At 44.6% G+C, this 22,269-nt stretch overlaps 1 protein-coding gene across 1 annotated transcript in view; it reads left to right on the top strand.

The window, feature by feature from the left end:
* The window catches only part of LOC139921860 (uncharacterized), a 28,770-nt gene extending 10,643 nt beyond the window's left edge, over nucleotides 1–18,127 (top strand). Inside the window, exons 5-19 of the mRNA XM_078284415.1 lie at nucleotides 1,145–1,233; nucleotides 1,466–1,562; nucleotides 1,793–1,932; nucleotides 3,117–3,289; nucleotides 4,135–4,238; nucleotides 4,764–4,952; nucleotides 5,689–5,840; nucleotides 6,504–6,609; nucleotides 7,477–7,679; nucleotides 8,323–8,448; nucleotides 9,864–10,016; nucleotides 10,417–10,684; nucleotides 10,721–12,696; nucleotides 14,354–14,489; nucleotides 14,897–18,127. Of these exons, the coding sequence (XP_078140541.1) occupies nucleotides 1,145–1,233; nucleotides 1,466–1,562; nucleotides 1,793–1,932; nucleotides 3,117–3,289; nucleotides 4,135–4,238; nucleotides 4,764–4,952; nucleotides 5,689–5,840; nucleotides 6,504–6,609; nucleotides 7,477–7,679; nucleotides 8,323–8,448; nucleotides 9,864–10,016; nucleotides 10,417–10,684; nucleotides 10,721–12,696; nucleotides 14,354–14,489; nucleotides 14,897–16,837 (5,853 nt within the window). The 3' untranslated portion in view covers nucleotides 16,838–18,127. The remainder of the gene's footprint in view (nucleotides 1–1,144; nucleotides 1,234–1,465; nucleotides 1,563–1,792; nucleotides 1,933–3,116; nucleotides 3,290–4,134; nucleotides 4,239–4,763; nucleotides 4,953–5,688; nucleotides 5,841–6,503; nucleotides 6,610–7,476; nucleotides 7,680–8,322; nucleotides 8,449–9,863; nucleotides 10,017–10,416; nucleotides 10,685–10,720; nucleotides 12,697–14,353; nucleotides 14,490–14,896) is intronic.
* Nucleotides 18,128–22,269: the final 4,142 nt, after the last annotated feature.

Genomic DNA, 22,269 nt, shown 5'->3' with positions numbered 1-22,269 from the left:
TATTAGTTGATCATGGGCTGATTGTGCCTGTTTGAGCAGGTGACAGAAAAGAAAATTGATATACTTGTCTTTTACTTCTTTAATACATATAGTTTGTGCTTGTGTGAAAAGACCTGCTGCCTTTTGTCTTTGTCACACACACACACACACACACACACACAATTGATATAGTGAGGCCTGAAGACACATATTTACATGCATTTTCATTGTCGTTTTCCATGAAGATTTGAGCCTGGATTCCTATTATCTTTCCCCCAGGACGCTTCATCAAGTTCACCTAGTTTGCTGTTTATATATTTCATTAAAATAGACAGACTGTACCTTTTTCCTCCTGTGTTATATCACTTTCTGTGTAAAAACCTCTGCCCAGTCACTCATCATGCAATGTGATTTCTGACCACAGCATCTGACTGTGTGATTCATTTGATTCAGATTCCTTGAAGGCAGAATTGTATATTACATTATATTATTGAAAAGGTATTTGTTTGAAGTGCTGTGAAGACGGTTTATTACTCAATGGTCAAAGTTCTTAAGTGGGAGTATGAAGTTGTTTGTTGAGTGAAGACTAGCCTGTTGTTTTACTTTTTCATTTATTTTTTGTCAATAAAAGTTGGCTAATGCTTTTAGAACCAGTGTGGACTGATGTTACATGAATCTTACCTCACTCTTAGTCTACTTATATAGTAACTGGATTGAATTAGCACTTTAAAAACACACTTAACCTCCACAATTTGTCCCTGCAAACGTAGGTATCAGATGTTTCACCACCTAAAATGTGTTTGTGTTAAGTTTTCTGGACTTTTTAAAAATATTTTCCCTCTAATAAGCTGCTATGACAGACCTCTTAATCTATCTTATCTTAATAGTTCTTTGTAGTTCCATCTGAATTGGATTTTGACTGTCTATCCAGTGTACTGTAAGATCAAGCCAAAAACCTCTTTTCTTGTACAGACTCTAGGTTTGTCTTATTGTCTAATAACTGTGTGTGTGTGTGGGGGTGAGTGAGAGAGAGAGGGAGAGGGAGAGGGAAAGATCAATGATTTTTGAAGGAAGGACGGGGTAATAATTTTCTTTTTGTGAACTCAAGCTTACAAAACACTCTTAACATCTGTGCGTGCACGTGTGTGTGTGTGCGTGCATGCAGACTGCTAACCTGGCTGATGCAGATGCGTCGGAGGAGGACAAGATCAAAGCCATGATGTCCCAGTCCAACCACGAGTACGACCCCATGAAGTGAGTTCCATCCGGCTGAACTGTCTCTTTGATGCATTTCAACTGTTTTCCCTTTTTTCCCTATTTTCTAATTTCTCTCTCTGTCTCTTCCTTTTTCCTCTTTCTCTTTTTCTCCTCCACGTCCCGATGTCTCACTTTCTCTCTCGTTCTCTTTGACTTTCTTTGTTTTGTCTTTTTCTCCCTGTATTTCTCTCTCTCTCTCTCTCTCTCTCTCTCTCTCTCTCTCTCCTAGTTACATCAAGAAGCACTGTCCTCCTCCTCCTGCTAACTACACTTGTTATCGCTGTGGGAAGAACGGACACCACATCAGGAACTGTCCCACCAATGGGGTGAGAAGCAGGACATTTTTAATCCTACTTAATTGGATGATAATATTACAAGGAAATTCAAAGGGGTGTGTGTGTTTGTACATTACACCGAGTGACGTGAGTTTTCAGTATCAACTCATGTATGTATTCCAGTGTGTAAATATGTTCATGCCTACCATTGACTGTAAATGTGTGTGTATCCCCGCCATCTGATGCTAACTATGAGTGTGTGTGTGTGTGTGTGACAGCAGGATAAAAATTACGAGGCCATTCCAAGGATAAAGAAGAGCACCGGCATCCCTCGCTCCTTCATGGTAGAAGTGGACGATCCCAGCATCAAAGGAGCCATGCTCACCAACTCCGGACGATACGCCATCCCGACCATAGACGCGTGAGTACGAGCAAGACAGGCAGTGTGTGTGTTTTGGTGTGTGTGTGTTTCTTTCTTTCTTTCTTTCAAAACTTTATCCAGGGAAAGTTGGCTTCACATGCTTTCTCAGCAATAGGGAATGGAGAAAAATGGGGAAGAAAGCGTTACTTGAAAATCCTTGAAAGTTTGTGGATATAAGGAAATAAGGCCTTTTTTTTAATGAATGGTAACTAAGTAGTTGGTCATTTCATTTGGATGCAAACTTTGGATTCTGTAATTTTGACCAATCTCATGCCCCAAAACATGCCAGTTTGGAGTCCTTGAATTTCACCAAACAAAACCGTGAAAGTCATTGAATTTGATGTCTGTGTGAGTGTTGGAAGGCTGTTCAGCCTTGAGGCGATTGAGACATAGATTGTGTAGATATTTGTTTGTTGGGTTCTGTCTCTTTAACTCTTTGATTACTTGTAATGTTGCAATCCAGGTATTTAAGTTAACTGGATTATTGCACTGATCATAAATCTGTCTGAATAAGATCCTAAGTTAAATCCCTCAAGTGTTACTATAAATGGCTTTAATAATAATTTATACTCTGTGGCAGAATAGCCTAGTGATTAGAGAGACACTGGTTCAATCCTTGCAACAGCCAGTGTTTGTCCATCAGCAGTAGGGATGGGACGATATGCTTATCTCACGATACAATATGATACAATACGATACGATACATTATGGTACGCGATATATTACTTAATGCAACCACGATACAATGTGATAAATACAAATTCAAGTATGAATGTTCAGGATTGTTTATTTCTGAGCCACAAATCTTTCTAGCGATGGCATTGGCTGCTAGAATGTAACCAACAATTTAAAAATGTCATTACAAAGAGTAAATAATATAATTTGGTTGTGAAATTGTGATGGTCAAGCGTCTCATTTGTGATTACTACAGCAGAATAAAATGGAGCTGATATCGCAATTCATTTTTCTGCCCCGCAATACGTATTGTCACATTTTTGTATCGCAATATATTGAATTTCGATATATCGTCCCCCTAATCAGCAGCCACTGGTCCAGTCAAAACGTTCTCGTGCAAAACATTGACACCTCCCCACCATCTCACTCGGTGTAAGTCACTTTGGAGACTGGAGTGCCAGCTAAACACCATGTAAACCTCCAGTGTGTGTGTTCCCGTCCCTCTGCAGCGAGGCCTACGCCCTGGGGAAGAAGGAGAGGCCTCCGTTCGTTCCCCAGCAGCAGCCCGAGTCGGAGGAAGAGGAGGATCCTGTCCCCGACGAGCTGCTGTGTCTGATCTGTAAAGACCTGCTGAGCGACGCCGTGGTCATCCCCTGCTGCGGAAACAGCTACTGTGACGACTGTGAGCCTCCACTACACACACATCAAGAGCAAAATAGATGTACACAGATTGTACTTTGGTGAATAAAGTCATTCTGATTCGGATACATGGCAGGAAACCAATGTTTCAGACCACAATAGTTGGTAAATCCCAAAATTAAAAAGCCACTTTCACTCATATTACTAGTCAGCAAAGATTTTTAAAATACGTCAGATCTTAAATTAACGGTCGGTTAACTGACAAAAGTGATTGGTAGAGGAAATACACACATACTATACATGGACACACACTCACACATAATTGACTTTTTAAAAATTTTGTTTATTGTTGCTTCTGTTGTATAGATCATATAATTTTATTTTCTCAATGAGGTATTTTTAATAAACCCACTTGGGTTTCAAACCTCTCCGGCCTGTTTTGTGTTTTGTTTTGTCATTATTGTTCTTTTTTATGGTGCAAATAAATAAAACCTTAAAACCTAAATAAACAGCCAATGATTTACCAGCATTTGGCTGGTGGCTGCTGTTAATTTCCCAGCATTAACATTAGCATACACACACTCATAAACATACACAAACCTGATGAATGATGCCATTGTCATGCCCTGCTGTGGGATTATAATACACACACAATACAAGCAGGCATTATATTAATTTACTAAATAAATGGTGCTATAGTCATGCTCTACTGTGGAAACAGTTATTTTGATGACTTTGACACTAATACAGGCATAAATAGGCACAAACACACACATAGAAGCACACAGATCCTACTGAGAGACGGTTCACACACACATGCACACACATATTCAGTCTCAGTCCTTCAACCTTCAACCCTTCTCCTCCATCTCTATCTTTCTCTCTCAGGTATTCGCACTGCCTTGCTGGAGTCTGAGGAACATGTGTGTCCCACCTGTAGCCAATCGGATGTCTCCCCTGACGCCCTGATAGCCAATAAGTTCCTCCGACAGGTGAGGGAGGAAGGGATGGATGGATGGAAGGGAAGTATAATATAATATAAATAATTGCTTTAAAAGTAATCAGTAGTTTTAAAATCAATTCTAAAATCAGCTGGAAGCCGGTGTAATTTGGCTACAATGGGAGTTATACAGTATGATCTCTCCTTTCAGTTCTAGTTAAAAGCCCAGCTGCAGCATTCTGGACTAGTTTCATACAGGGAGTTACAATAGTCAACACAAATTCCAAAGCCTTGAATAACTTTTTCAGGTCAGAAAAGGATAGAAATGACCTAATTTTAGAGATATTTCTTAACTGAAAGAAACAAGACTGAACAACTCTTTGGACAGAATCAAAGATGATTACCGAATTAGTTCAGAAGTAGAAGATAATGGGGAAGATGAATGAACTTGTGGAGGGCTGGATGATGAATGAATGAGTCTTTTCATTGTTTTTAGCCACAACCTCTAGCATTACATCACTAGCACATTAACCCAAAATCCATTTTGTTGTCTTTCTCCCCGTCTGTCCCGACACAGGCTGTGAACAACTACAAGAACGAGAGGGGCTACACCAAAAACCCGAAGAAAACAGCCAGCGCCTCCCAGTCCCAAACTCCAACCCCGACGCCGACGCCGACCCCGACCCAGAGCCCCATCCCCACCCCGCCCCCTCCCTCCATACAGACCCGCCCCCAGAGGCCCTACCAGCCCACCCGCAGCCAGCAGGTGAGCGGCACGCAAAAGCTCTTAATGATGTGTTCGAAGTGGGGCGGAGGTACACAAAAACACAGTCCTGAGGCTTTAACAAAAATAGTTACTGCTTTCCTTTTCTTTCCTCCTGCGATAATCAGGGGGTCCCAGGGCTTTGAGTTAGTCACAGTAGGACGCATCAGTTGGTTCTCTTGTGAAAACCATTCAAACAAGTATTCAAGCAACTGCAGTATGTGTCCAATTTTGGACCGCATCCTCCAAGGTGTTGTTGAGGTGATTTGACCAAGAATTGTGATAGCAGGTACCAACTAACGAAATCATGAAAACGTTAAACCACGCATATCGGCTTCATTCGGTTCTTGTGCTGCTTTCAGGGTCACATGAGAAACACAGGAACTATCTTTCCATGGTGTGCTTTTCAACTTCTGGGGTTGGACTTTATTAAGTTACTTTTTACAGGGACAATGCACACCAATCAACATTACTGTAAATGTGCCAGTTTTATTCATCCAGATAATTTTCAACTGTAGTCCCTGGGCATGATGTTTAGAACCATAAAAGGGGTAAAAACATACATAACAACAAACGGGTAGCATGGACACACCAATAAGTAAGTAACTAAGACTGCAAGTTACCCCTGAAAATGAAGTTATTCTCTTTTCTTTTCTATTTTGTTCTTGTCTCTTATACTTTACTATATTCTCTTCTTGTCTGTTCTGCTCTATTCAATTCTGTTGTCTTCTCTCTTCAGGACCCTCTCTTGCCCCGCCCACCAGCCTCAGACACCCCGCCATTGGCTCAGCAGGCTGGGACTCCTCCCATAGCAACAGGTCCCGCCTCCGCCTACAGCACACCTTGCGCCTCCCCCCAGCCCCTGCAAAACCACATGGAGACACCCACTAAGTAAGCACACAACACACCCGTAAAAAACACACCTGTAAAATCACTTGGGGACATCTACCAAGTGTATAGTGTGTGTGTGTGTGTGTGTGTGTGTGTGTGTGTGTGATGGTGTGTGAATGCTTGTTTACAGGCAGGCACACACCTGTGCAAAATCATCTGGAGACACCCACTAAGTATAGCAGCCCCTATGGTATAAACTAATGGGGATCCAGATGAAGAGTAAAGAAGAGATTTGCTGTGATGGTTGCCCTGAAATTTGATTTTACATTAGCTCAAAAAATATGTAATATATTTTTAATATTTGACTAATCATTTCACTAAATTTGATTCCTCTCAATCAATTTGGATTTGGATTCAAACTTTGGATTCAAAAACAGGTTAGGAAAATCTGGACAGTTTTAGTGTTAAATGATTGTGTAAATGTTTCAGAGGCTTTTCCACCCTGCTAAGAATAAAATTATGAGAAAAACGCTGAATTCTTTGTATGTTTTAGGGGATTTTTTTGGGCATGAAAATGGTCAAATTTAATTTAAAGAAACAAACTGCTCTTGGCAGCTTAAATAAAGAAATATCGGTCAAACAAGGTGCAGTCCCTGACTAAACATGAGATTGAAAGACAGGCAATATAACACTGATGTTTTCTCGTGCCTGTTGTTTCCTCAGGGAAGCTGAGAGTGAACCTCCTGTTAATACAGCAGCTGCCACTGTCCCTACTGTACTGGTCTCAACTACAGACCCCACTGCTGCTCCATCTCCACTGATACCTACGGTGAGAACACACACACTGGCTCACACACACACAATGATAGGGACACACCCAAGCCTAGCCTCCCACACCCAATGGTAGAGATACACACACACAAACAAGCACAGACACACACTGTCACACATGAATTTACACCATCATACAATCTATCCTGTATCCATCTTATATTATTACAGGCCACTGCAGCCCATTCTTTTTTAAATTGACTCTGAACTGAATAGGCATGCAGTAACATAAAAGACTGGTTTCTTGTGTGTGTGTGTGTGTGTGTGTGTGTGTGTGTGTGTGTGTGTGTGTGTGTCCAGGTTTACCATAGTCCCATGGCGGGCCAGCCCCAGTCAGCCAGCATAAACCTACAGCGATCCTCCTCAGGTGAGAGACAGACAATCCAGCTATCAAGCCATCAAATAGTCATTTTTTATTTCTTTGCTCTTCTTTCTGTGTTTTGTTGTTTTATTTACACAAATATATCAAACTAAACAATGCAAAAACTGAAAAACCTCAGCTTGTGAATGATGGGTAAACATTCTCTGTCTGAATCTAAAGGTCCAGTACCAAGACACTCTGGGCCACCACCCAGCTGGGAGAGGTCAGTATATTACGTGTGTGTGTGTGTGTGTGTGTGTGTGTGTGTTTTCAGGTATTTGCCTTACATACGTATTTCAGAAATATCAGACTCTATCCTCAGTTTCCTATCTGATATCATTTCCTCCTCCTGTTATCTCCGCCAGCTCCTCTTCGCCCTCGGGTCGTCCCAGTGGAGGCTGGACCCCCTCTGACACCCCACGGCCCCCTCCTCCCCACTCCTCCTCTTCTACCACTCCTGCTCCTCCTCTCTTTCCCTCTCCATCCCTGTTCTCCCATTTCCCCCCCTATCCGCCGGGACAGCCGCCTCTGGCCGGCTACCCGCCTGGATACCCACCCGCCGCGCCCCTCTGGGCGCCTCTGAACCTCCCGGGCACCCCCATCCCAACCCTCTCCTCCTCTTCCTCCTCCCCCTCCTCCTCCTCCACCTCCACCCCTGCCCCCGTGCCCAAGGAGCTGTACAGACATCAGAGGAGGGCGAAGGAAAGGTGAGTGGAACATGTAGTCGAGCTGTATATTTTCCACCAGTAATGCACCATCACAAAACAAGAGATTTCTGCACACTTAACATTGTCCCATTTAATAAACCATTGACAGCAATCTGCAAGTCCTTAAAAGCCTGAAAAAGTCTTAAATAACCTACATTTAAGGCCTAAAAAGTATCAAAAGATTGTTTTTTTTTTCATTGTATGAAAGTATCTCCTTTACAAAACCCAGTTGAACTTCATGTCCCTTAAATATTAATTTACTCTTGTCCTTTTTCTTAAACTGCCCGTTTATAGTTTCAGAACTTTCACTAGCCATGTTCAGTTGGAAATAAGCTACTTTTGCCAGCTTTGTGTTTCATTTTGGTTTTTAAATTGGTCGCAAATTCAATTCCAGGTCAAAGGTCTTCAAAAGTAAATTTGGCTTTCTGAAACCAGCAGATACCCTGTTTGAGGAAGGACTGTTTGTCTGTATTCAGTTGTTATGCCTTCATTTATGCACTATTATTTCACTTTGTAGCTTTTTGAAAAGGCCTTTATATATATAATTTTAAATTCTACTTTATTTTCTCAATATCTTTTGAGTTTAAAAACACTAAAACAATATTGAGCTTGGATTTATCCGTGTCCCTGCTCTGTCCATTAGCCCTCCCAGTCGTGTGTCGGGCAGAGCCAGGCAGAAGTCCAAGCTGGATCAGATGACCAGTGATTTTGCCAAAGAGCTGCTGGAGTACAGAAAGTTCCAGAAGGAGAGGAGGCGATCCTACTCCAGGTGGATAAACTCACCAAGAACCAGAATCACTTTGCAGGCGTAGAATAATTTGTCTTGGTGACATGCATACATTCAACACGCTATACCTGTGTGGCATACAGTATGGTTGTGTAGTGACCAGTAATGCATTGGCCCACTGTACCATGAGGAAGTTCTACTGAATAGAATGACATGCATGAAATATATTCTGAGGATATTATGAAATATATTATGAGAATGGGGGCCGAAAAGTGACAGCATTTATAAATTTGGTTTTAGTCTTTTGACGAAAACAGCCTTTGAATTTAGTCAGATTTTAGTTGTGGCATATTGATTAAAAATATAGTCAATTGTTTACTGACTAAAATGGTCTACAGTAAATAATGACAGTCATTTTTGTGAAAGTGATGTCAGAAACATCATGTGATCCTACTATACTGTAGATAGCAAGGAACTTTACCTGTATCAATACACTTTCAAACATCAACAGAAAATTTCCCAAACCCTGAAGGGGAAAAAGCTGCTCCGAGCCTCGATACTGAGGAGAGAAACCTTAATGGATCACTATGATCTACTAGAGTGGGCATAACAACATTCAAAAACTCTTGAAAAAGGTCTGCTGCATTGGAACAGAGTATTTACTCATATTAGTCTTTGTTGACGAAATTGCAAAAAGTCTTCATCAAGGAGCATTTTAGTCATTAATTTTTTGAGAACTACTAGATTAACTAGATTAACACTAGTGCAGACACTGTTGTAGTGCAATATTGTGCAAAAGCCACTTAAGTAATAATAAATACCATGACAACAAATAGTGACAGTTGTCAGGTCGAAATACTGATCTATTCAGGGTGTCTGCAGGTCCTGAAAGTCTTAAAATATCTTAAAATGTCCTGAATGTGATTACCTATATTCAAGGCCTCCAAAATCCTTGAATCCTGTTAAATACAACCTTTGAGTCTTCAGTTCAGTTGTAGAGGTCTTAAAAATGTTGCATTGTTTTTCTCGTGGGAAATCAGCCCAGGCATGCAGGTTCATACTCTGAGAGGACGAAAGTGTGTTTTTTCCATTTTTATGTTCTCTTCAGTGGTGAAATTGGTCTTGAAATGTTTTAGATTTACCTTGATGAAACTTGCAGACAGTCTGCTATTAGAAAGTGAGGAGTCTGAAGATTTTGTTACTTGATGATGCATATATTATACTTAGGAATGTTAAAAGCAAAGTGCAGGCACTTATCTTCTTCCATAGTAGTTTCTAAAAGACATTGATGGCAGGGTCGTGTTTTGATTGATTTGGTCTCCCTCTTTCTGGTTCTTTCTCTCTGCATTCGTTTTCGTTTTCTTCCTCTGTTCCCTCTACTCTTCCTCATATAATCTCTCTGTCTCATTTACTTCTCTCTCTCTCTCTTTCTCTCTCTCTCTCTCTCTCTCTCTCAGATCACCATATCGAGGTTCCCCCTACAGCCGCTCCTCCTCTCGTTCCTACTCCAAGTCTTACTCCCGCTCCCACTCCTCTCGCTCCTACTCTCGCTCCTTCAGCCGGTCCAGATCCCGTTCCCATTCCCGATCCCGTGGCAGATCCAGATCCAGGTATTTTGTGTCCTTTATTATTATCTTTTTTTTTTCTAAGAAATGATTCTTACAAGATCATACCATTGCTGTCTTGCTGCATCTCCAAAATGAACCGTTCAAAATTTACCAAAACCACTTGATTTAATTTGGTTTTGTTGGTTTTGTCTTGTTCTTCCCCCAGTGTCCCCCCACTGTCCCCCAGACAAAAGTGGTTCCTGCAGGACAGAAAATAAATGACAACACATAATAAAAGTGTATGCATCATTTGGTGATGTTTTAAAGTAAAATTCGAGACTCATTACCACTAAAGACTGCTTAAGACATTCTATCAGCAACTTTGCAACCACCACTTGTTGAAAAATACTACAGATTTACAGAGATTGAATTGTGTCCTTAAAGATTTTTTTCTTTTTTCCAGACCCCGCTCCCGCTCGCCTTACTCTCGCCACAGAGACCCCCCCACCCGGCCACATGCCTACCGCTCCCATGGTTACAGACGATCCCGCTCCCCCACGCCTTCCTCGTCGTCTTCCCACCGCGGAGGTTACCGGTCCAGATCCAGGTCGCCGGCAGATTACCGGAGCAACCACGTTCACGGTAAGAGGTCAGCACCAAGCGACCACAACCACCGGCGGCGAGGAGAACGGAGATCCTCGTCGGGTCGCTCCCAGAGGAAAGTGGAGGGAGCAGCGGGGAAGTCGGCCAGTTACCCGTACGCTCAGGGTGGGAATCAAACCAGCGGCCCGCAGCTGGAGAGAGAGCGCTACCAGCAGTGGGAGAGGGAGTACAGAGAGTGGTACGAGAAATACTTCAGCGGTTACGCCGGCCACTTCCAGCACCTCCCTCCTCTCCTCCCCACCCCTCCTCCTCCTCACAGGGAGGACAGAGGAGGAGGCAGGAACAGTCCGCGTTCCTCTCACTCGGACTCTCGCTGCCGACCCCAACGCAGACGGACCACCAGGAGGGACAGCCGCTCCCCTCCCTCCCGGTCGTCCAACGACAGCGCCTCCCCGCCGTCCCAGGACGGGACTCGGTCAATGACTTATCAGCAGAGGTGTGCTGAGAAGTACGGCCGCCTGCCAGTCCCGCCGGGAACGACCAGTAAGGAACGATCATTGCCAGGAAGGAGTAAAGACGATGAGCAGCCAATCGCAAGAGACTCAGAGGACCGCAACACCAAAAAACACGGAGAGCAGAAGAGGATGAGGAAAGAGGAGAAAGGAGAAGAGAAGTCGTCGTCTCCCAGCGCCTCCGACTCAACAGATGACGGCCGCAAGGAGGAGAGGAGCAACGCCGCTGGACCAAACGACTGCGACGACAGCACCCCAGTACGAGACGAACCAACTGTCAGCGATGCCTTAGACTCTGTCCCACCTCCCCTCGAACCAGATAAGCCTTCGGATAAAGACTATGAAGGAAAAGGGGAAAGAGAAGGTGGAGGAGAGGAAGGATGGAGAAGAAAAAGAGATCCAGGCTCCAGGCAGGACAGGGAAAGGGAGATCGAAGTAAAGCCCAGTAGAGAGGCAGGCAGGGTGGGTAGAGACACAGACAGACACCCTGGAGGCAGCGCAGCTCCCGACTCTAGATCAGAGAAGAAGAGAAAGAGGAAAGAAGAGGAGAGGGAGAGAAAAGAGAGAGAGAGAAGTCTTTCCGATAAGACGTACCGTAGCAAGTCCGTGAAAACCGAACTCGCTGACAACGACAAAACCCGCAGGAGCGAATCCCCAAAACCGTTTGACAGAGAGAAGCAACAGAAGGAGAAGAAGAGAGAGAAGAAAGCGTGGGGGAGACTTCAGCCTCTGGCGGCGAGAGAGATCTGGGAGGGAGGGATGAAGGTGAAACCACAGAAGAAGATAAGCATCAACATCAACCTGGATGGGCGAAGGAAGGAGGAGAAGACTCATAAAGAGGAGTTTGGGGAGTTAGAGGGGGCAGCAGAAAAGGGGGAGGAGGAGAACAAGAAGACTGGCGAAGGAGAGGAGGCGAAGGAAAAAGAGGTTAAAGAAAATGAAAGGAGGGAATCCAGCGGAAAATGGGAAGCTGCGTTTGAAGAAAAAGCAAAAGCAGACGAGGGAGAGGGAAGAGAGATGAGGGAGAGAGCCAGCGTTGACAAGAGCAAGACGTGGGAGAAAAATCTAGGAGAGGAAGAACTATTTGAAAAGGAGAAAGAGGACAGAGAAGAGGAGGACTTTGGCTACTGGAAAAGTGCCTTTGGAGGAGCAAAGGAGGAGGAGAAGATGAAAAAGCCAAGGGGAGAAACGGAGGAGGAGCGAGAAAAGAGGAGGACCAGCAAAGGAGAGGAGGAGACGATGAAAAAGCCAACGGGAGAAACGGAGGAGCGCGAAAAGAGGAAGACCAGCAGAGGAGAGGAGGAGACGAGAGAGGAGAGGAGGAGGAGGACGAGGAGAGGGGAGGAGGAAGAAAGGAGAGTGAGGAAGGACAACAAAGGAGGACAAGAGATGGGCGAGTCAGTCCCAAAAACCCAAAAGGAGAAGGAGGAGGGAGACAGGAGATGGAAGGAAGATGGAGGAGAGGCGGCGGAGGAATCCAAGCCAAAAGAGGAGCTGATGGAGGGAGCTAAGAGGAGGAGGACGAGTGAAGGAGAAGAGGAGATGGTGAGGTCCAAATCACAGAAGAGTAAAGTCAAGAGTTGCCATAGATTCCCCGACAGACCACACACCATGGTGGACTACGGCAGGTCAGTGCCTCTTTCAGTCTTGCATGCATATTTTCATTCAAATGCCCTAATTTTCTCTCATTGCTGGTTAGATTCTGTCATTCAATTCTCTTGTGTCTTTGCTTGGCATGTATGATACTTTAAATTACAGTGATTCATGAATGTTGAATCTTTTGACGATTTGCATTAGTTGTATCAGAGCCCCAGCTAAATGCCTAAAATGTGAAATGTACCCCAAAAGTTTGCTCTTTCCTGGACCATGTAGCACATTAAAGGATAAGGCTGGTGTTTTTTAATGCATTTAGTGCATTTTTAATGCACCGTCAACAAATCCTATGAAAATAACAAAATTAGCAATGAATTTGTTTTGCTAACAAGTCTCGTCCATGTAGCAGATGCCCAATAAAGCCTCATGTCCCAGCAGCCATAGAACTCCATTGTATTAAAAAACGATTAAAAACACGTCAGAGAGCCATGCCGTTGCTCTGGCAGCATATTTCATCATCACGATGCACCGGGCCGGCCGACTTTTTCCTCAAACAACTTAATAAGCCGACCGTGAACACGTTTGCCATCTCAGGAAAGTAGTTCCGTAGCACCGAAAATAGTCCCCGGCGTAATGAAGAATTTGTTCCCATTTGAATTTGATTTGGTAATAACTACAACAGCCTGACTTTTCATGGTAACAGTTAGCGATTTTTAAAATTAAACTATGTATGAGCTGTATTTCAAGGTTTTTAGCTTACAATTGGAGCCAATAACTTCCGGTTTGAAGGCTAAAAAGGAAACGTGGGAAGTCGGAAAGTAACGGGAGTAGAGCAAACGCATTGTTGATTTTGTTATTTTCATAGGATTTGTTGACAGTAAGAAATGCATTAAAAAACACCAGCCTTATCCTTTAAGTGGCCAAAGAGAAATGCAATTCAAACGGCAAGGTTCAGAGCAAAGATGTATATTTATTGTCAAGTACCAACTGTTTGGTGCAGAAACTCTACATTCGGGGTATAGAGGCTTTCCAGTTGTGTCACAAATCCTTGTCTGATTAGCTAGATTTGTTTCCAAATGTAGGTTACTCTGACATAGTAAACTGTCTTGTCTTTAGCCCTAGCCTCTACTCCTTGAGAAGAGTCAGCTCAGTTAACCTGAACAAACTGTTGGTTTTTGGCTTTGTTAGCAAGCTAACTAGCCAGCAGGCTAATTTAACAAAGCTGATGTTAATGTTAACATGCAACTACTAACCACTACTAATGTTTGCTTCTACTTGATACGTTAGCTAGTGTGCTAATCAGATGTGTTTACAACAAGACAGCAATGGTAAGCTAACCTGATACTATGGTTAGCTAGCTAACAAGCTGACATTATCTAAACACAAAATCATTCATCAATGGTGAAATTATCAGTTTCCACTCACAAACAGCACAGAAATATCTATTGAATTCTGTTGAGACAGCCAAGTTGTACATTTAGAAATGCAGTCACCTGTCCTTAGATGTTGTTGCCCGAGAGGTAAGGACCTCCAATATGACCGCCAGATCATCAAAGATCAGATCATCAAATCAGAGTTACATCACCTGAAAGCCCCCTTTTTGTGAACATTAAAGATTAGGTCTCATTTTTAATTTTGTGTGTGTGTGTGTGTGTGTGTGTGTGTGTGTGTGTGTGTGTGTGTTCAACGCAGGCCCACCTCCACCATGGACAGTTGGGGAGGTGTGAGCGGAGACGAGCGACAAGAGAGGAGGACGGTGGTGAAAACTCTGGAGGAATACACTCAGGAAAGAGTCACACCTGCCGAGGATGAGATAGTACTCGTACAGGTGTGTTAGGGTGTGCGCGCACACACACACACTCATACTGTATATTCACATGTTCTCCTATACAATAGATAGCACTAATACAGATATGATTTGCATAATGGTGTTAGGCTGCATGCACACAAACACACATACATTTATTTGCCCATTATGTTCTCCTATAGTGCATTTCGTAATAGACTCGCTCGCACGCACACACACACACACACACAGACAAATTTACATGCTGTTGCAGTCACAATATATAGGCTATACAGTGACTTTCTCAGTCAGCTTCGTTCATTTTATTTGTTTTCAATGCAAAAAAATGCAACCTATGTATAATTCACACAAATTCCAGCATAAGTTGTCATTCAAATAAATGTGGACATTTCTCCCTCTGTCTCCTTCTCTCTCTCCCTCTCTCTCAGGTCCCTCGTTCCAAATGGGAGAAGGAGGAGTCCGAGGAAGAAGAGCAGGAAGAAGGAGAGATCCAAGTTCAAACCGTCACTCCTCCGGCACCGGCGCCTCCCCCATCCGTCTCCATGACAACAGAGATACCAACCGAGAGGGAGAGAGAGAGGGAGGCAAAGAGACAGAGGGAGATGGAGATAGAGAGGGAGAAGGAGAGAGATAGGAGCAGAGATATGGAGAGAGGAAAGGACATGGAGAAAAACTCCACCCTGCCCCAGTCAAGCAGAAGTGTGGCTCCCTCTAGTGGCGAAGACAGACCCGACAGCACCAAGCCTACCGACAGAGAGAGGGAGAGAGAGCGAGAGGAGAGAGAGAGGAAGAGGGAGAAAGAGAGGGAGAGAGACAGAGAGCGAGACAAGGAGAGAGAGAGGGAGAGGTCCAAAGAGAGGGCGAGGGAGGAGGAACGGCAGGGCAGCGGAGAGAAAGGGAGGAGGAGGGAAAGAGAGAGGGAGCGCAGCGGCGCCACCTCGGACCGAGAGAGGAAACCCCCTTCCTCCTCCTCTCAATCCTCCTCTTCCTCAGCCTCCTCTTCCTCCCACACCTCCGAGCGAGAGAGGAGCGAGAGCGGGGGAAAGAGGACTCTGGATCGAGAGAGGGAGCGAAGGAGCGACCAGGGCAGCGAGAAGAGCTCATACTCTTCCTCCTCCCGCTCTTCCACCCGTCCCGACTCTTCCTCGTGTCGTTCCGACGAGGGGAAACTCTCCAGCAGCAGCAGCAGCAGGGAAAGCAACTCGACCAACGCAGCTGCCGAATGCGAACAACCTGATCGAAACACACACAAAACACATAGAGACAAATTCCTGGACTTGAAACACAAAGACAGAACAGAGCACCAGAAAGACCACCAACACGACCATCATCATCATCTTCACCAAGATCCCAGAGACCGCTACAGACACCCAGACAGACCCGTAGAGACCCACCGCCCTACCCACTGCTCCCCGCCTTCCTCCTCCCGCAGCCTGGCTAGGGAGAGAGACCCGCTCCCCTCCGAATCCTCCAGAGAGTCCCAGGGAGGGTCGGAGCCCACCAAGCCCAGAGGGTGCAGCCCCAGCTGGGACGCAACGCAGGCCAGACTCCCCTCTCTGGTTCCCCGGTTCCCTGCAGAGGAGGATGCTGCGGCGAGGAGGGGGGCGGCCGAGCGAGACGCGCCCAGGGTCGAGGTCTCGTCTGTCGGGAGAGACGATCGGCAGGACCCCCGGAGATCCAGACACTGGGAACTCAGCGGGGTTACCGGCACCCAGCACCCTCCCTCACCCACAGAGCCACCCACGTCCAATAGAGATGGAGCCAGGAGCTCAGGCTTTGAGAAAGAAAGGGATAGGGAGAAGAGAGAGAGGAATGGGGGCGAGAGGAGGGAGGGGAAGGGAGAGAGAGTTGCGTCTGATCCGGCGAGAGAGAAAGATGAAACGGCCTTCATCCCCGACTACATTGAGAGCAGGGAGGTGGAGGGGAAGAGAGGGAGATGGATGGCGGATAAGGTGATGCAAAAAAGAGAAAGGAACAGAGAGAATAGAGGGACGGAGGCCGAGAGAGACGGAAATAGCTGGTTGTGGGACGAGGCCGAGAAATGGGACGGGGAGACCAAGGGGGAGGGAGGGAGAGAGCTGGAGGAGGGAGAGCGGCCCAGCAGCCGCAGCAGCAGCGTCAGCTCGTCCGCAAGCCAGGAGGACGGCAAGAAGAAGGAGAAGAAGAAACACAAGAAACACAAGAAGCATAAAAAGGAAAAGAGGCTGGAGCTGGAGGAGGGGGAGCTGAAGAAACACAAACACAAGAAGAAGAAGTCCAAGAAGGGCAAAGAGGGAGGGGACGAGGAGAGCAGCGGAGAGGGGGATAACAGGTGGAGAGAGGAAGAGGAGGAGGCCAAAGAAGACCAAACCTCTGGAGTAATTGTGTGAGAGTCACAATGACATTTTGGCCACTTCTTCGTTTTTAACTCTTGTCCTAAATCAAACCAAAACAACCTGTCCAAAATGAAGTTTCGCTCAACGGCAATCAAGATGTCAGGCCAGTGGAGTGACATTTCCCCCGGGCAAATAAATCAAGTAACTCCACTGGCTGACGAAGCAGTTGGCGAACACTGCCATTTGCTCCAACTAGTTGAAGTGAATAATAAGTGAGAATGTCAAGATGTGAGAGATTTTACTGGCAATGTTTACACTGACTTATAAATGGAGCCAATAATTGCGCTGAAACCTGGGCAAAAGTATCCTCAGACAACACGAAGTTCTATCTGATTCGACTTGACCCTTAAATAGTCTCAACTGTAGAAACATCACTTGTCAGATAAAAGTGAAAAATTCAGTGATTTTTACCTATTAAACTACTCTTTTGCCCAGGTCAGTTTACATTGCGGAGAATGTCTGTAAAAAAAAAAAACGAGTAAAGAGAAATATGAAGAGATGAAAACGACTACTATTGTTTGCACCCAGTTGACCTTATTTCTACACCTACCTTGACCTGTTAGTTTTTCTGACAGTCCTTACTGCTTATGTAAAAATAAGTATTTGACCACGCAAAGCTCTGCTGCTTGGCTAGGCTACCTTGACTCTGTCACAAAAGACAGTGACATTTACTTGAATGATGATTTTTTTTTCTTTTTGTGTCCAAAAATGTACCTAATTTTGTCTTTTTGACTTTTTTTTTCCTTCTTTTTTTCCGAGGTACTTTTTGGGTCGCTTTTCTACCACCTTAAGATCATCTTTCATATCAGATATGCATTCTGCAAGCGAAATGGAAAACAGACTTGTAGAGGAAAAGCACTTTATAGATATGAAAATGAATGTGAATGCTGGTGAATGCTAATCCTTAGGTGTCCTGAATGATCTTACACACACATGCTCACAAGCTTGGGTGGGTACTTCGCTTTGAATTTCTTGACGAAAACTCACTCAGGACTCCAATGTTACAGCTTGAATGAAGGAAATCTATTGAATTTTGACAAGAGGTCGGTCGATACTGCTGCAGAATTAACTGGATAGCCTCACACTGGAGTATGGGGGTGCATGAAGAGGTTTTTCTGAAAAAAAAAGGGTGTTTGTGATTAATATGGAACATGCACTGTGAATATAATATACTTTGACCCTCTGCGTTGTATTTTGTTTTTTATTTTGTAAATGTTTAATTTAAAAATGGAACTAGCTGAATGGATGAATAGTTTACCAGAGGAAAGTTTCGTTTCTCCTGTTTTGAAGGAAATAAAAAAGAAATTCAGCAAAAAAAATGGTTGCAGTGTTTTTTTCTTTCTTGACAATAGAGAGTTAGGCTGTTTGGAAGCGCAAAGTAGAGAATAAGTGCTGTTCCGGCTATGTGCCGCAAAGGGGAAAAGGTCAGAAAACAAACTAAGCTGAAGCACCAGCCCACAGCTGAAAGGGTACAATGGATGGGAAAATCTGAAGTCACGCAATATTTGTTTTCCCACAGCGCAACCGAGGGCATCATGAGGCAAATAGACCTCGTAAGTGGAATGACGTCAGCCTTGCCCAAATATGGCTCACGGTTCCATAGCGATTTCTCCGTAGGGAAAATGAATGGGGTTTTCACGTAATCGTCTCTGTCACAGTCTACGTTTAATGCAGGATTTTCAAAGTCGGTACGTTTTTTCCTATGTATATTTATGTCTCTAATGGCACTGGGTCCGTTGATTTGTGTACCACATAGTAGAGCGTGTACCATATAAGGCTCAGTCCTTCCCGCAGCGACCCGGGTTCGAATCCAGCCCGTGGTCATTTGCTGCATGTCCTCCCCTCTCTCTCTCCCATACCTTCCTGTCTCTCACACTATCTCTGTCAATAAAGCATAAAATGCCTTAAAAAAAATACAAATCTTAAATTGATCTCGTCATGTTTGTAATTTGGAGATGCACAGACAGCAGACCAGCAGCTGTAAGATCAATCCACAGTCTCCTGGTGTGAAAACAAAAGTGAAACTTAACATTCAAAAATTTGCCTGTTAGTAACGGGATTTGTAAACAGTAACATGTCTTCTGCTGCCCTACAAACTTTAATGGTAGGTTACCTTGTGGTATTTAAGTAATGTTATGGAATTAGGTAATTGAACCGTGTCGCAGTGCTTCAGTGCATAGAATTGAACATGTGTTGTGGGTCTGTACAGGATCTGTGCTTCTTGATATATAAAGATATATATACATACTCTATAGTCTATATAGACTATACGTAAATGAAAAGGTGGCTCTGGTCACAATGACATAATAGTAATAATAAACTTTGTACTTTTCTTAACACAAGTTACAAAGTGCTTTACAGGAATAAAATTACAATAAAAATAGAATGAGACTTAAAAAGACGCAATTTAAAAGAACACATGGTAACATATCAAGGGTTGAGAGCGAAAGAGGCATCAAACTTTAATTGAGTGCATCTGTTTTTTTACTCAAACCAGTTATATTTTCACTGAGGTTAAGGTTCAGAAAATGTATATTCTATAAAAAGCTGTGAAGTGCAGTTGTGCTAGGGTTTGAGTCTTAGACACTTGAGTTTTTGGGGATTTTCCTCTTCACTTTAAATTTGTTGATAATTTCAAATGTGTTCTTTTGACCATCCTTTTGCTCCAAACCCTTGATATCACTGTTCTGTGAAAAATTCATAACTCCAGTTTCGGTGACATTCATGTTTTCACGTCAAATAAAGAATTGTACATTCTTCTATGGGAAAAAGAGAAAATCCTCCAACCTCTTGGTCTTATGAAACCCTTTCAAAACCCAGTGGATAAGCTCCAAAATGCATGGTGGTCAAGCTAAAGACAAGGCTGTTCTTCTGAGTTTATGAAATTTGGTTGAAAGTGGTGAAAGTTTTTTATATAGCACCATATTGGTATACTGACATGTTGCACATGAACATGGACAACAGCAAAAGATGCATCGAGACTAATCAGCCACCACCTCACTGTACTGACAGTTTTCTATGCTTCTATAGTCAGATGTTGGTGTTTAGGCCCTGACACACCAAACCGACATCAAAGAACCAGCGGCGACAAAGGCCGACTGTTGCGTCGCCTCACGTCGCTTGCATCTGGTCCAAAAAGTTGCACTTGAACACACCGCAAAGACTACAGCCGACGGCCAACTAGCACGTACGTTCTGTTGTTGTCTGATAAGAAGTTGCAAATGGCACTGGCGTTGTCAGCCCTTGGTCTTTTGGTTGTGGAAGAAGAAAGGAAGAGGCGGAGGCGAAAAATAAATAATACCGCACTAAATGGGCGAAATCATGAATAACGTTACTCCAGCGACAGGCTCAAGGGGCTTTCCCGAACCTGTGTCGAGAGCTGGAGATAAATGAAACCTCCGATTTTAAAAATTTCGCTCGGCTCTTTCCTGTTCTGTTCCACATGTTGAAGGAATTTATCAGTCCAATCATCCAGAGGCAAAACACGAACTATCAGAGTGATCTCCCTCACCGACGGCTCCGACGCCGATTCAACATGCTCAATCGGCCGAAAAGACGCCGACAGGGTCCGACTAGTGCCATTTTAAGATTAAAATGGATGAGAGGAAATTGGGTTGTTGCAGCAGCAAACAATATAGGCTATATAGTCTATATAAACTAAGGATAGTCTATGAAATGATTATTACTTTACCACTACAGCCAAATTTTGTGTTCATTTCTATGATCTTTTCAAAGCCAAGTGTATTGTGGTCGACTTTTTTCCACCATCCCTGCACTCTCCCTTCTCTTTTTTGTCACTTCTCCACTCCATTGTCTCCCCCGTTTGTTTATCCTCCATCCCAGACACCATGTTACCCCCACCCCCCCACCCACCTACACACACACACACACACACACACACACACACACACGGCAGCCTCTGACAATCTGCTGGAGGCTGAATCAGACCCCCCCCCCCCCCCTCGTCCCTCATCACACTGGCATTCGCCCACATGCCAGGTAAGAACGCCCACGCTACACACCACGCTCTTTTGTTTTTTTGTCATTATTTCATACGTTTTTCTTTGCACAGCGATCCTGGGTTACCTTGAAAAGCACTCAGAATCACATGTGTCACAACATTACACGGAACAACACACATGCAATTGAACCGTGCACACACCCGCATGATGCCACACATGGACACAGGAAGGGAGGGGGGGGTGTGGGAGGTGGGAACATGTTAAAATAAATACAAAAGACAACGTGCACAATATGCCCGCTGTCTGCTTTGGCTTGGTTATCGTGCCTCTGTGTGTGCAGGTGTGTGTGTGTGTGTGTGTGTGTGTGTGAAAGTTGATGCTTGAAGTGTATCCAAGCTTTTCTTGCTTCATTAGCTCAATACAAGGAAGACATGGCAGCAATCCAGCCTCTCTCTCTCTCTCTCTCTCTCTCTCTCTCTCTCTCTCTCTCTCTCTCTCTCTCTCTCTCTCTCTGTCCCTCTCTCTCCCTCCTCTGTTTTGCTGTTGTGACTGTGCTCGGCCGTGGTAAACTGTGCCAGGCGTTGCTGTGCCAAGGCATGCTGGGATTGAGCAGAGGATTTGGGGTATGGATGCCTGTCTTGGCTTGTGTCCAAACCCACCATGGAGGGCACAGGATGGGCAGGATGGGCGGCTGAAGGGGGGCACCGGGGCGGTCGGGTATCCCTTTCACAACAAAAGGTATCTCCCATGTGCGCGTGTCTTCCAAGATGGCCGCTAAGCGTCCCGCTCGCCCCGACATCCCTCCTCCTCCTCCTCCTCCTGCTACTGTCCACTCTGCGGCGTCTCCGCTGTGCCTCCATGTTTCCTCTCAGCTTCAGCTCTGCAGCGTCTGACGGCCTCTGCACCGTGGAGCCCAACATGGTTGATTGTCTGTTTGTGTGTGTGTGTGACAGACTGTAACACATAGACAGGCTGATAGATAGACAGGTAAGCAGACACAGTTATAAACAATCCAGGCATGAAAGAAAAGGAGTGTTACAGACACAGACAGACAGATACAGACAGACAGAGACAGACAGATAGACAGATAGATACAGACAGAAGCAGACAGACAGACAGACACAGATACAGACAGACAGACACAGATACAGACACAGATACAGACACAGATACAGACAGAGGCAGACAGACAGACAGAAGCAGACAGACAGACAGACACAGATACAGACAGACAGACAGATACAGACAGACAGACACAGATACAGACAGACAGACAGATACAGACAGACAGACACAGATACAGACAGACAGACAGATACAGACAGACAGACACAGATACAGACAGACAGACAGACACAGACAGACAGACAGACACAGATACAGACAGACAGACAGATACAGACAGACAGACAGATACAGACAGACAGACAGACACAGATACAGACAGACAGACAGATACAGACA

Source organism: Centroberyx gerrardi, chromosome 7, assembly GCF_048128805.1.
Source record: "Centroberyx gerrardi isolate f3 chromosome 7, fCenGer3.hap1.cur.20231027, whole genome shotgun sequence".
Lineage (NCBI taxonomy): Eukaryota > Metazoa > Chordata > Actinopteri > Beryciformes > Berycidae > Centroberyx > Centroberyx gerrardi.
Note: the sequence above shows the minus strand (reverse complement) of the source record. Positions and strands in the feature narration are given on the sequence as shown.